This window comes from Cucurbita moschata, unplaced genomic scaffold (assembly GCF_002738365.1).
Source record: "Cucurbita moschata cultivar Rifu unplaced genomic scaffold, Cmos_1.0 Cmo_Scf00003, whole genome shotgun sequence".
NCBI classification, from domain to species: domain Eukaryota; kingdom Viridiplantae; phylum Streptophyta; class Magnoliopsida; order Cucurbitales; family Cucurbitaceae; genus Cucurbita; species Cucurbita moschata.
The window spans coordinates 3,628,556-3,642,938 of NW_019268519.1; the positions used below are offsets into that span (position 1 = coordinate 3,628,556).

The 14,383-nt window shown below is 33.2% G+C and overlaps 2 protein-coding genes across 2 annotated transcripts; one reads left to right on the top strand and one right to left on the bottom strand.

The window, feature by feature from the left end:
* Positions 1–238: 238 nt before the first annotated feature.
* LOC111440035 (thiol protease aleurain-like) lies at positions 239–3,751 on the bottom strand. The gene is made up of 8 exons (XM_023077411.1): positions 3,446–3,751; positions 3,239–3,360; positions 2,907–3,022; positions 2,275–2,348; positions 1,907–2,171; positions 1,212–1,343; positions 950–1,085; positions 239–569 (listed from the first exon to the last, which is right to left on the bottom strand). The coding sequence occupies exons 1-8, from the start codon at positions 3,637–3,639 to the stop codon at positions 532–534; spliced, it is 1,077 nt and encodes a 358-aa protein (XP_022933179.1). The 5' UTR covers positions 3,640–3,751; the 3' UTR covers positions 239–531.
* Positions 3,752–9,878: 6,127 nt separating this feature from the next.
* On the top strand, positions 9,879–11,810 carry LOC111440023 (serine/threonine-protein kinase RIPK-like). Its single transcript, XM_023077404.1, has 4 exons — positions 9,879–10,309; positions 10,392–10,527; positions 10,613–10,873; positions 11,215–11,810. Exons 1-4 carry the CDS (start codon positions 9,923–9,925, stop codon positions 11,694–11,696), a joined length of 1,266 nt encoding a protein of 421 aa, XP_022933172.1. The 5' UTR covers positions 9,879–9,922; the 3' UTR covers positions 11,697–11,810.
* Positions 11,811–14,383: the final 2,573 nt, after the last annotated feature.

A 14,383-nucleotide genomic window follows, 5' to 3' on the forward strand; every position in this document is an offset into this window, starting at 1 on the left:
ACACGTGTCAACCACAAAAATATATAAATAATTGTACAATAAAAGTGACCATTCTCGAATTAGAGTGACAATTACTTATCCATCGTTATTACTCTCTAAAATTTTTATCATAAGTGGTATAACTTTTATCTAACACCTTCTAAAATCTCAAATATAATATTCTTTTCAGTAATTTGATGATTCTCCAAAATAAACATTAAAACTAAAATTAAAACTTAGATTTAAAAAAAAAAAGGAATTGAAAGAAAATAAGTTTATTTGTAATGAAAGGTTCCAAGTTCTAAACAGTGCCACATAGTACAGAAATTAATACCCTGAAGAGAGCTACCACTGCCAGTACCTTATGAAGACAAATCCAAGAACCACTGAATATGCAAATTTACAAGAGCTTCTCAATCTTATAGCCAATACATTATAATATCACAGTCCGTATTAAATAATAACTCCATGACTTGGGAACTTTAATTTGCAGACTGATCCACCATACCCATACCTTAATATCGCGGTAAGAAGCTTTGCCGTTCTCGAACTCTAAGCGACAATGGGGTATGAAGCACAAGTTGCAACACCTGAAAAAGCCCAAATACTTTTATCAATACTACAGGAACCCATGAAGAACACTTGGCTACTATTTGTTTGGTTTCCTGTTACCATCTCATTGTTACAATAACCAGAAATTATTTAACATAATATTGGTACAATGTGATTGTGTTTAGATAACCAAATGAGAATCAGCTGGAGAAAGATCATCCCAATGAAGTTGATAAGATTACCGTCGTTGAATTAATAGACTGTCAGATTACCTTAAATTTATATTCAATGGTTACTAAAGGATATATTGGTATGAATTTAAATTCAACCGCTATATATATTAGAGAGCAGATACGTTGTGGCAGTCTCATTCAATAATTTTTCCTAACGAAGAAATTTTGAACTAAAGAAAACTTACCACACATGTTCTTGCCCATCTCCATCTTGAAGTAGCCATTGTCACCCCACTTTGGTCCCCATGAGTTCTTTATAAGCCAGTATGGGACACCATCTTCAACCCCATAACCAACTGCAAGCACGGCGTGGTTTACATCCTGCCAGTTGAAACCAGAAACTGTCAGACGTGATCTTATCACGTTACCATGCCACTGCTGGCTGACTGAAGATGATGACATTCGTGTCAAACTTTTTACAGAGCCAACAAAATAGCTAATGCTAACCTGAGGAGAACTGCCGCATGAGTTACTGGTGTAAACTCCTTTTGAATATAAGCGAAAACCTTTCACCACTTGAAATGCTACGCTTACTGGTCGAACAAAAGCAACTGCATGCTTCAATTCATCTTCAGCGCCCTGCATATAAACCCTAAACAATTAGAAAAGATCGTAACACGGTTTTTTTTAATACATTATTAGAGTGAGAAGTTAACTAAGCTTGTGCCAACCCTGTTAACCGTTCAAGCCTACTACTAGCAAATTTTGAACTCTTAGATTTTTCTTTAAGATTTTGAAAACACGTATGTTAGGGAGAGGTTTACACACCAAATGGTGTTTCGTTCTCCTCCCCAACCGATATGGGATCTCACAATCCACCCTCTATAGGGCCCAGCATCCTCGCTGGCACTCATTCCCTCCTCCAATCGATGTGGGACCCCCAATCCACCACCTTTGGGGCTTAGCATTCTTGTTGGCACACCGCCTTGTGTCCACCTCTCTTTGGACACATCGCACGATGTTTGACTCTGATACCATCTATAATAGCCCAAGTTTACCATTAGCAGATATTGTCCTTTTTAGACTTTCCCTTAAATTTCTCCTTGAGATTCTCTGCTAGGGAGAGATTTCCACACCCTGATTTTATTCTCCTCCCTAATCGTGGGGTCTCACAAATAAAGGGAATTGGTACTTGCACTTACAAGAGTGATGTTCACAGAATCGACGACTTTGACTCCAACATTCTCAGACATGTATTTGCATTCGCCGTTCTTTGCAGTGTAAGGATATGCTGCTTCAGTGGCAAGGCCACCATTGTACTTGATGTATTCAAAAGCTTGGGAAGGCAATCCACCATTACAGCCAAAGTTGTTAAAAGCTCCAGCACAGTCCACCAGCTGCTGCTCGGACAGGGAGATTCCCTCTCCATGTGCTTGCCTATAGGCCGCTTCAAGAGCTCCAGTTGTACTGCAACGGCAAAACAAAAGAAATTTTATGAATAAATATTGGGAGGCCCTGAGCACCTTATCCCTATATTTCTATCCTCGACCAAGTGGAAAAGATAGCTAACCTGAATGTCCAGCAAGAACCACAGTGGCCTTGATCTTTAACAGGGCTGACAATGCCATCATCTCTCCAATCTTTCTGCAATACGGACGTAGACAGGATGTAAACAAAGAATCAGCGTAAAAAAATTGTTTGAATGCGTGTACTTCTAAAATAAGATAGACCCGATTCTCAATATTCGGTTGGTGGCACACCGTAACTTTCTTAAATGAATATCATAGTTTCATTTGATCATTTGTATTCAGTGAAATTAGAGTGTGTTCCATAGTAGCTCATGCTTGGACAAAAAGATTGGTTGTTCATCCCAAATTGCCGATAAAATGTGGGATGGAAAGGGGTAGAACATCAAGAAGGAAGTTTGTCTTGGATTCAAAGAGAAATATATACAAAAAATTAAAAATTCAAATTTTGCTTCCATTGCAAAGAATGAGAAAATTGTATGTATAATAAACTGGAACGTAAACTTTTGCAGAACATAGGTCAGTTATGACGAGATAAAACAGAACTATAGAAGTCAGTTAGACTAAACCAAAATCATTCGGGTCAAAATTCTTGTAATGTTCACTCTCCAGCTTGTTCAAACAAAATATCAGTAATTCAGGATTCAAGTTGTCGAGAGTGGAGGTAAGGATATACCGATTCAGGAAGAACGACATTAGTCAGTTTGTGGTTGCCTTTCGCGGTAGCAGAGCAGTTTTGAGCAGCTCCTAGCCTGTGTTTCTTGAACTCTTCCCACGTCCAATCCGCAAAGTCTGCAGCAATAAAATATACAAGCACCATCATCGATTCAGCAATAAAACTAATTACGTTAAGCGAGATAATTATCGGTAGAATCACTCGAACAGATAGCCATCCGAATCACAAGTCAAAATAATTATCTTATTTCCACAACGAACAAATCGATAAATTCACATAAACCTACATTTCAAGCGAACTATTCAAAATCAGACATCAATCCTACGACTTACGATTGAGACCAAGTTTGTAAGAAAGGCCTTGTCTATTAGTCGATTTGATCAGTTCCAAACTCTCCAAGAAAATTCCGAAACGAAGCTTCAACTCCTCCGCCGTCTCATACCTCTTCCCATACCTGAAACAATCCACAACAATCTCACCTGAGTACAAAAACAAGCCAAACTACAAGGAATGGATCATGGAGACACGATCGAATGAACCTGTGAGCGAATCGAGCGAATCGGAGAGCGTGACGAGTGTGACCAACGACTCGAACGACCTCCGACTCCAACTCCCGGAGACGATCAGAGACCATTCGAATGGGATTGGAATCATCGAAGACGGATCCGGCAACAGCGCAGGAAAGAACCAGAAGAACAGAGGAGACGAAGAGCAAACGGGGAGCCATTTCCATGGGCAGCTTCTCACTCTCAGTCTTCTTCCCTCCACAGAGTTGGGAAAGAAGACGAAACCCAATGCGCTATTTAGCAGTGGAAAATGGGGAATCTGATGGAAGCAATTTTCAGGCTTTCCTTATTAAAATACCCTTCCATAAATAAATAAACAATTATTTTTCTATTTTTTCGACATAAATTAAAATCCGGAGAAATTAAGAAAATAAGCATAATTTTTCATTATACTTTAAATATTTAAACATTTTTTTAAAAAAAATCTAAAAATATATTCTCATTATTATGTGTCTTTTTAAATAAAATTTTTATTACTATTTTTTTAAATTAGCTGAACAAAATCTTAATTACTATTCTTAAAATTAAATAATACTAATAAAAGACATGCGTATTTTAGCGAATAATAAATTTAAAAACACCAATAATTAAGAATGGGCAAATAATCAAATTGGTAAATAAGGCCCAATGATATCTAGCCACGTGTTCGAACGTTGGTTGCGTGGCAGCGGTCTTTTTCAAGCTGGCGTACATGATGACGTGGCCGAATTATCTTTAAGTTTACTACGAAGATATTTAAAGATATTCGTGTTTTCTTCTGTAGATTTTTTTTTTTTTTTTTTGTCAAAATATCTTCATTGCATGTGGTGAAAGACATGGGAGCTTTAAATTATTGTTTCACAAAAAAAAAAAAAAAGATCAATTATTAAATCTCGACTGTTTGGCATGTAGTCAATTAAAATTTGGGCCGTCATTGACACAAACTACCTATACGTAACGATTTGTGTTCGAGCCTTCAACCCCACTAACGTCAGCACAAAAAACCGCTTGACATAGCCTTCGATATTATTAAGTTGTGTTGGTGTTTGGTTCTCTACGGGTTAAATCTGTCACTTGGTGTTATTGCATCAAGTGAAGTTTTTACATCTTTAGACGGGTTTGAAACCATATGAGTTATCGCTTTTTGGGAGTTTTCAAAACGTTCAACGCACTCCTCCATCTCGTCATCTTGTTTCTCAATCGACTGGCACACTTCTATGTCGATTTTGAAACTTCACTCGATTATGTTTGGATCATTCGTTGGCCCAAAACAGTCTTAACGCTTACCAATAACTATGATGAAGCTTCTCAAGGAATTTTTCAGGACAAATACAATGATAATCAATAACTGTCACGATGTCATTTCAAGTCTCGAGATTTTATTAGCTTTCACTACTCGTACATACTTATCGAGAGCTGACTCATGAGTCGTCCTATAAATTCATCAATTCATCCATTCAAGTACTATGAAGGCATGAACCATCTTATGTTCGTGCCGACTCATTTCTTCTTATTATGTTGGATAACGTTATGAACCATCAAGGTGCAATATTGTCACATCTATAATACTAAAAAAAAAAATGGATTTTACCATTAATCAATTATTTTACCCTAAACTCTCGTAAGGTCAAATTGTGGGATCGATTATTGCATATACCAACAAGGTATTTCGGTGGTCGCTCAGTTATAAAAATTATTTGAATCAATTATATATTTAGCAACCTCTCGAAAATTTTATTTGAAAGTATTAGCAAAATACAATTAATATATAAAAATTTTATTTCTTTGGAACATATCTAGATACACACATACCTTATATTAGCAAAATTTAACATTTTTTTAATGTTGGGATTTAATTGAGAAATTTTTTAACACCAAGGGTAGAATTGATAATTTTAGAAAGTGAAAGGACCAAATTAAAAATTATTTAAAAACTATAGACCATTAGATTAGATGTATTTATCATTTAAAATGTGTTTAAAATAATAAGCTATTTTAAAACTAACCCCTAGACATGTTTTTAAAAAACAATTTCAACATATACTGAGTACATATTTGATTTCAAAATTTATAAAACATAATAAATGGAATTAAAAAATAGAAGAAAAAAAAAATCTTATAGATTTGAAATTTAGGCCATTTGTTGCCTATGGGCCGAGGCCTAATCATCCCATTCAATATTGCTTTATCCACTAACCACTCTTCAACCACCCAATTATTTTCAATTGATATTTGTCGTGTCCCAAAATCAAACCTCGATTAGGGGTATTCATATGACTCGATAACTCGACCAACCTAGATTACGTAACTAAGTTAGCTATTTTTGATTTGGGTTAGGTTGAATTTTTTGAAAACAAAAAGCTTGGGTCGGTGTTAACATTTCTTTAGTCAAGTTAACTCGACCAATTGCAGAATAGAGTTACAACCCAACCCAACCATATCCTACCATATCATGGGTAATTATGGTTTTTTAAAAAATAATTATAAAAAAATGAACAAACAACTCAACTTAACCCAATCTGAAGATAGAGAGTTGGGTCGAGTAGGGTTGTGAACTCTGTTCTGGTTGCTCAGGTTACCAACTTAACCAATTCGAAATTTCAAGTTATTCCAAAAGGTTTCTCTAACTCAATGCGAATATACCCCTAACCTAAACGAGATACTATGTTTATATAAACGTGTAATTTTTGAATATTTTATTTTATTTTTTCTAATCTCGAAAATCAAAATAGATTTGATGAGATATATATGTTAACGCATCGAATGATATGCACTTTTAGAATAAGTTGTAGAACATAAAGTTCAAATAGAAATGATTATAATATATGTGGACAACTTGAAATAATAATTATTACTTGGAGAGAGAAAAAAAAAACCATAAATTCACATTTATTTTTAATTTTTTTTTTGTTATATTTATAAACTATATAAAATATTTTTACTATTTTTTTTTTCTTTTACATTTAACGGTAAAAAAAAAAATATCCACCAATGTAGTGGGTGACATTTACCAAACATTTGTTAATTTTTCACATGGGCGGCCATACATGCACACGTGGCAATTCCATAAAAATTAACAAAAGTTACCTCAAGTTCAATTTACAGTGAGTCCTTGAAGTAAATAATTCACATTACAATGATTAAATGGAAAGGGCATGACTTTTACCTTTAACCACGGTATTTTAAAAATCCAAGCTAATTTTTAAAAATTACAGAAAATAACATGCTTTTTATTTTTATAATTTAAGACAGTTTAATTAGTTTAATCCATAAAATTAAGAATATAAAAACATTAATAATAGCATGGAACATTCTAGATGAGGTTGGAAATAGTTGGAAATTTATCAATTATTTTGGATAAGCTTGCTTCCCAAGTAAATTAATAAAAAGGAATTAGGTAATTATGATGAAAACATGATGATGTCATAAATATCGTACACATTATTCAAATTCTAGAATATATATATATATATATAATATTTTAATTATGGGTCAAAACTAACGTGTTTAATTTTCAAATATTTGAAACTCTTGGTTCGTTTGGTGAAAATCCAAATTAGAGGGTGAAGTGGTTGCGATATTTTTCTTACATTTTCTTCCACATTATTCAAATTTCTATTAATTATTAATATTTATTTCATTTTAAATTTAGTTCGCTAAAAAGTTATAATTTTGAGTTAAAAGTTCAAATTTTAATGAATTAATTTAAAAAGTTTCATTGGTCTCGAAGATAACTTTCAAACTCAACAATTTAATCTTAGAATTTTCGATTATGTAACATTTTCAAATCTTAATTTTTTTTTTTTTAGGTTACCAAATCAAAAATTTACGACGAAATTGTCAGAGTTTGAAAATTCAGTGATTTAAATACTACTAAACTCAAGTGGTACGGACTAATTTTAAAATATTCTCAAAATTTGAAAATTCAAAAATTCAAATATTATATTTTAAAATTAGATTATAGATTTAATTAATTGAAAGGCAAAAGTGCGTACACGTGTGAAAATCATATTTAATTTTTTGAATTAATTAAATTCAAAAGTGAAAAAAAAAATTAAGATTTAGGATATTTAGATGCCACCAAGATGAAAAAAAGAAAAAAAAGAAAAAAAAAAAGAAAAGCAAATAAATAGGAATTTGGAGGTTTCCCTCCACCCATCAATAAAGAATAATACAACTATTTTCAATCATTACCAACTAACATGACCTAAACCCAATTATTTTAAGCTTATCTAAAAAATTATCTCGATCGGGTTTATAATAGCTTGAAAAATGTAGTAATCTCGAACGGATTTAAATGAATTTATCCAAATTCTTAATTTTTAGTTAATAATAACTCAAACAGGCTACAAAATCGAACGATATATATTTTTAATTATTGTCGAATGTTAATTATGAATAATAGAAACCTTATCGAGTAGGATTAGATATGAGAATTGGGGTTGATTGAGAACGTCGTGATGTTTATAACCATTGACTTTCTTTACTGTTGGGCAATGGTTCGACGCGTGGCCCACATGCACCTACTACCTTTTCTTGAAATGACGAAATTACCCTTAAATTGGACTTTTGTTACATGTGAATAGTAATTAGCCACAAGGCGACGGAGACGATTTTTTTTTCGTAACTTTATTATTATTTTTATTTCACGGGCGTTGGGGCTCATTCGAAACTTCCTCGTCAAGTTGGGCCAAAAACAACAAAGTTAAAAAAAATCAGGGACCAAAAAGAAAACATTTTTTATAACTGATAATTTTGTCTATACTAACGATTTAAAAAATATATATATTTAAAATTTTAAGAATATTAATAAATTTTGTGAATGCTTAATTAATTTTATATATTTTAATATTTAGATTTGGTAATGGTTGATTTTTTCAATACTTATTTGGCAAGTTTTGATTAAGATAAGGTTAGCCATATCTATATTATTTAAATTATATAATATAAGAGTGATGTAAAGAGTGACATACATTCAAATTAAATTAATATTTCGAATAATCCCAACTTATTAGTAGAGAAATAATTCATTAAATTAAGAGACACCAAAAAAATATATATAATTAGACACCCAAACATTTTTTATTTTATTTTATTTTGTTTTATTTTATGAGTTCAATAAAATATAATAATAATTATTATTATGTGTAATTGAAGACACGAAAAAACCGTAAACACGACCAATAGCCGGATGTTTTCGAATGATTCTCAACAACTGGAAACGTAGGACCCACTTAGATCCAAAAGGTCAACTTTAGATGGAAGCAAGGCTCCTGATCTTCCTGAAAATCCGCCTTCAATAAAGTATGCATATTGGACGGTCGTGATGGCGGTTACATTATCCAAAATTATAGAATCGAGTTGATGATATAATATTTTTTAGGGGGGGTTGGAGGGAAGAGTTTCTAGAAGCCAAGGCAAAAATATTGCAATCTCACCAACTTCTGGTTCATTTTGTTGACGGAGTTATTTCTGACCAAATCACAAGGAAAAATGGCTGCATTTGGTTTCTAATATGGGGGGTTTAACCTAATTTTCTCGTTAAAAAATTATCGCATTCGATATAAAAAAACACGGGGAATTACCCTTTTTTTTTTTTTTAATATCTAGTGAAATATTCTTACGTGCACCTTGTTCGTATAAGTAGTGATTTTCCTTAGTCATTTTATTATCAAGATTGCTATCATTTGGATATGGTCTCGGTTCATTTATGTATCACTCATTTACTCGAGTGTTACATAGCTAGCCCATCTCTAATTGTAATTTTTTTTTAATAATAATCAAGTGTTGGATGAATGTCTCACGTCTGTTAATTTAGGAAATGATCATGAGTTTACCCAATATAAGAGTCATGCCCTAAACTTAGTCATGTCAATAGAATCCTCAAATGTCGAACAAAGGACTCCAAAACAAAAATGAGTCGAGGCTCCTCGAAGGCATAGTAAAAAAATGACTAAGACTAAAAAAAAAAGAGTCGAGCCTCGATTAAAGGGAGGTGTTGGATGAAAGTCTCACATCGGCTAATTTAGAGAATGATCATGAGTTTATGATCAAGGAATACTGTCTTCGCAAGAAACTTGTCAATATATTTGATTAAATAGCATTTTAAATAATAATAATAATAAAAGTAAATAAATAAGAGAAAAGTTCTTTCCATTATCTCTTATATATTTTAAAATTGCACAAAATAAATAAAAATAGAAATATTATATTTAATATGGGAAAATGCAAAAAAAGTCAAAGGGGTAGCGACGTCAATTCGGCTTGAAACCCAAACCGTATTATTTTCTTTTTTTAAAAAAAATTAAAAATAAATTATTCTATTATTTATTTATTTAAATAAATAATTTTTTTAATTTCGTTGCCATCCAAGAAATTGCTCGCCGTTTTCACTTTATTTTTCTGTTTAAATACTTCTCTTTGTTCTTTAAATTCCAAAATTCTTCAAATTCTCTCATCAAATCTCATCCAATGACGATGAAGAAAAAAGCTTCATGGCGGTGGTTGTTGCCGCCGATGTGCGGCGGCGATTTGCCGGCGCAGGCGACAAAGAAGGTGGCGGCAAAGCAAACCTCTTTCAACAAGAGAATTTCCCAGCTGGATTTAAGCAATTCCAATTCTGTCCTGTCCGAAGACCTTTCCATGTCCCTCGCCGGCTCTAACATCCACATGTTCACTTTGGGAGAGATTAAGGTCATGACTCAAAGTTTCTCCACCGGAAATTTCATCGGAGAAGGCGGGTTCGGTCCGGTTTATAAAGGGTTCATCGACGACAAGCTTCGCCTTGGCCTCAAGGCTCAGCCGGTCGCCGTCAAGCTCTTGGACTTGGATGGCACACAAGGACACCGCGAGTGGCTGGTACGTCGTTGTTTTTAAGTTGATGGGTTATGGTGAATTTAATTTATGGGTCGGTGATTAACGTGAACGTTTAACGTTTTAGACGGAGGTGATCTTTTTGGGACAATTACGGCATCCCCATTTGGTGAAATTGATTGGATATTGCTGTGAAGATGAACATAGAGTGTTGGTTTATGAGTATATGCCAAGAGGGAGCTTGGAGAATCAGCTGTTTAGAAGTAAGAAATTGTTGAGATTTTTTGAAAAATTGGTTTTTTTCTAAGCTGAATTGATTGATTATTGTTGTTATGATTTGTTTGGTAGGATTTTCGGTGTCGTTGCCATGGTCGACAAGAATGAAAATAGCTTTAGGAGCTGCGAAGGGATTAGCGTTTCTTCATGAAGCTGAAAAACCCGTCATTTATCGAGATTTTAAAGCTTCGAACATCTTGTTGGATTCGGATTACAATGCAAAGCTTTCGGATTTTGGGTTGGCTAAAGATGGTCCTGATGGAGACGATACCCATGTCTCCACCCGAGTCATGGGAACTGAAGGCTATGCTGCTCCTGAATATGTCATGACTGGTAAGCTCGGTCGAGTTTTTTATAGTAATCTATTAACTTATAACTTAATTTAGCTTGGTGTTTAAAAATTCGATGACCCGAAAAACTTGATCAACTAAACTCAATTCGTAGGTTTGTGTCGGGAATATGAATTTATTTGAATTGGGTTAGGTTGGGTTGAGTTCAAGTAAATGAAAGTTTTATGATTGAGCTGTTTCATGAATTCTTATAGAATTAGGTAAAAACAAGAATTTAAAGAAATAACTCGAGTTGGGTCGAGTCGGGTTCGTTGTTTAATAAGAGTTGTTTGGATTGAAAAACTTTATAACTTGAACACGGGATTAACAAAATTTTTCTTACAGGTCACTTGACGGCAATGAGTGATGTGTATAGTTTTGGAGTGGTTCTTTTAGAGATGTTGACGGGACGACGATCGTTAGAGAGAAACAGGCCGAACCGAGAGCAGAACTTGGTGGAATTTGCGAGACCAATGTTGAACGACAACCGAAGGCTGAGTCGAATAATAGACAGTAGACTCGAAGGACAATATTCGGAAATTGGAGCTAGAAAGGCAGCGGCATTGGCGTACCAATGTCTAAGCTACCGCCCAAAGCAGCGGCCAACGATGAGCGAAGTGGTGAAAATTCTAGAGTCATTGAAGGACTACCAAGACATGCCGATTGGAACCTTTGTTTTTGTAGTGCCGGAGACGGCGGCCACAACCAAGGGAAGTGAGACTCCAAAAGAAGAGAACAGAGAAGGAAAGCATAACGGTCATCGTAGACGAGATCATCGCCGTTACCCGAGATCGCCGGTGTCGGAAAGCGGCGGCCGGAGAGCGTAGGCCGTTGGATTGGGGACTTTGTAAATCAAAGATGTAGATAGAGATTCATTGGGAATATTTTACTTGCAAGTTGCAAACAGAAATTGTGGGTAATTATTATTATTATTATTTTAATTTTTGACTCAGAAATATTTGATATTTTCTTGTTGAATAATTAAATGGAAAATAAAATTAAAATATTAAAAGTGAAAGTTGATAGAGAAACGACCAATTCAAATGGGACAACTCACCAACTCTAACTGTAATTTCAACAATATTATTATTATTTATTATTATTATTATTATTATTATTATTATTTATTATTATTATTATTATTATTATTATTATTATTATTCATCCACTACCTTAGAATTACGAATAAGTAAACAAATTTAATTAAAAACACGTTTTTGAATTTTGTGAAATGACGGTTTCACCCTCATCCAGTCAACTATTTTAGAAAAGGGAAAGTGGGCTGTTTGGTCCCGGAGGAACTCGTATCGACAAGATGGAAAATCTCAGGGTGTAAAAAGATTTTTCGTTAATAGTTAAATAGGCACAGAGAAATAAAGTAACATTTAATGATACGACAACGTTGTTATGGCTATATATATAGTTCAAAGTTTCAGAAGTAATTGAGTTAGCCCATCTTTCGACCCAACAATATTTAAAATTTAAAAACGACGTAGAGTCGATAAAATAAAATATTATATAAGTTGATTGTATAGACTTGGAATAATAGGTAAGATATTAAGAGTCGAGAGTAAACTAATATTTTTGAATAATTACAAATTTGATAAAAAAATTCACACACATATACATACATGCATATATACGCACACATATATATATTTATATATTTATAATTCAATCCCAACAAATAAACTATGCAATATTCAAGTATACCTCACCTACTATACACGTGCGGTTATGCACACGTCCATCTAGAAGAACAATTCAACTCATGTCCCTTGCAATAATTAAGCTTTTTTTTTATAAAACTTTTTTATTTCACCGGCCCTACCCTACTTTACTCTTTTTTAGTTGAACAATTGCAGAGGTGAAAAATGAAACGTGCAAGTCATAAAAACTCGGTTGGAATAGAAGAAATTAGTAAAAAACAATTTTTTGCTGATCGTACAAATTTACCTGACAATTTAAAACAACCGAAAGAAAGAAACAAAGAAAGTAAGGTAAATGTTGATGAGACTCGTTCAAAATATGCAAAATATATCGTAATTTTTATTGAAAATCTAAAAACTAGCGATATTCATACTAATATCGCACATAGGGATAATCCTGATGAAATTGACAAAGTTGTTTCCATATGGTATTCTCAGAAAACAAATTTCCATTGAGACATTAAAATATTAGGAACTGCTGCACCACGAGATACTTTTTTTGCGTGTAACTTTTTCTATTTAAATATAGTGAATTTTGTAGTGAGAGAGAGACAAAGTCATCCATGAAATATTTACTAAAAGAAAGCTTTGTAGAAAATTATTGACAAAGGTAATTTGTGAGGTTTTCAAATTTGTTTGCTTGTAGGGAAAAAAAAAATTCATGACTAAAAAATGTGTGACCCATTCAAAGAATTGAAATATTATCAATAACAACAACAATAATAATAATAATAAGAGATAATATTCCATGAATTAGGGTTTATGTGATGAATTTGGGATTTTTGGTGATGGGTCGCAATCAATGGTGACCTTACAATGATCTCTTAAATAAAGTTGTAAAATAATATGAACAATCTCTTAGTCCATTTGACTTTGGTGTTTCTCCCGTGAAGATTCCATCTTTGATTCATAACAAATATGGTTTCAACTTTGGAAGTAATACCAAATATGTTAAATTCTTTTCTCAATTTTTTTTGTCAAAGTCAACATTTGTCGTTTTGATGACAAATTAGTGTGAACGTTTTCTTGTTTTATACCAAGAATGCCTTTACCAAGTTTGATCAATTGGGTCTTTTGAAAAAAGAAGAAAAGAAAATGTCAATTCATGTACCTATCTCATTAAATCTTTTTCATAATGACAGTGATGTCGATATTGATTCATCGTGATTGTTATTTGGAGATTAATTAAAATATACAATAACAAATGGACAAATAGCACAACGTCACATCACAATCTATGTACTACGGTTGATAATAGCTTGTTTGTTTGGTCATATGTAGCGAACGTTTGAGAATACGTTTGTTTGGTCATGATGTAATTTGGAACATGTTGGTCGTGAATAGACCAAAAATTCTACCAAAATTGTTACACTTAAAAACTCAATAAACCAAAGGTAACCTAAACCAAACTGCAAGATCAAGAAGGTAATTTTCCTAATGATCAAAATTTAGAAATTAGCTAAATATGATAATTTCTCGTACCTGCTGGGTTGGCCCATGAGAGACCATATGGGCTAAATATGTAGAATGGGAGCTAACAGCCCAATCTTTGCATTGTTCTAGCCATTTATCAAGTGTGCAAAAGGACTTGAGACTAAATATACGCTTTAGACATACCTTTCCCACATTCTACTATTACTAAAATTGACTAATTTATAAGCTTACATGACATAATAGCTTAGAAAATGCAAAGTAAATTGAGATGAGAAAATGGGTTAACTAAAGACGAGAGAAGTGTCAGCCAATTCCTTCAAAATTTGGAGGAATTATATCATTCCTCCTTAAGGTGGCCTAATTCCTGTTCT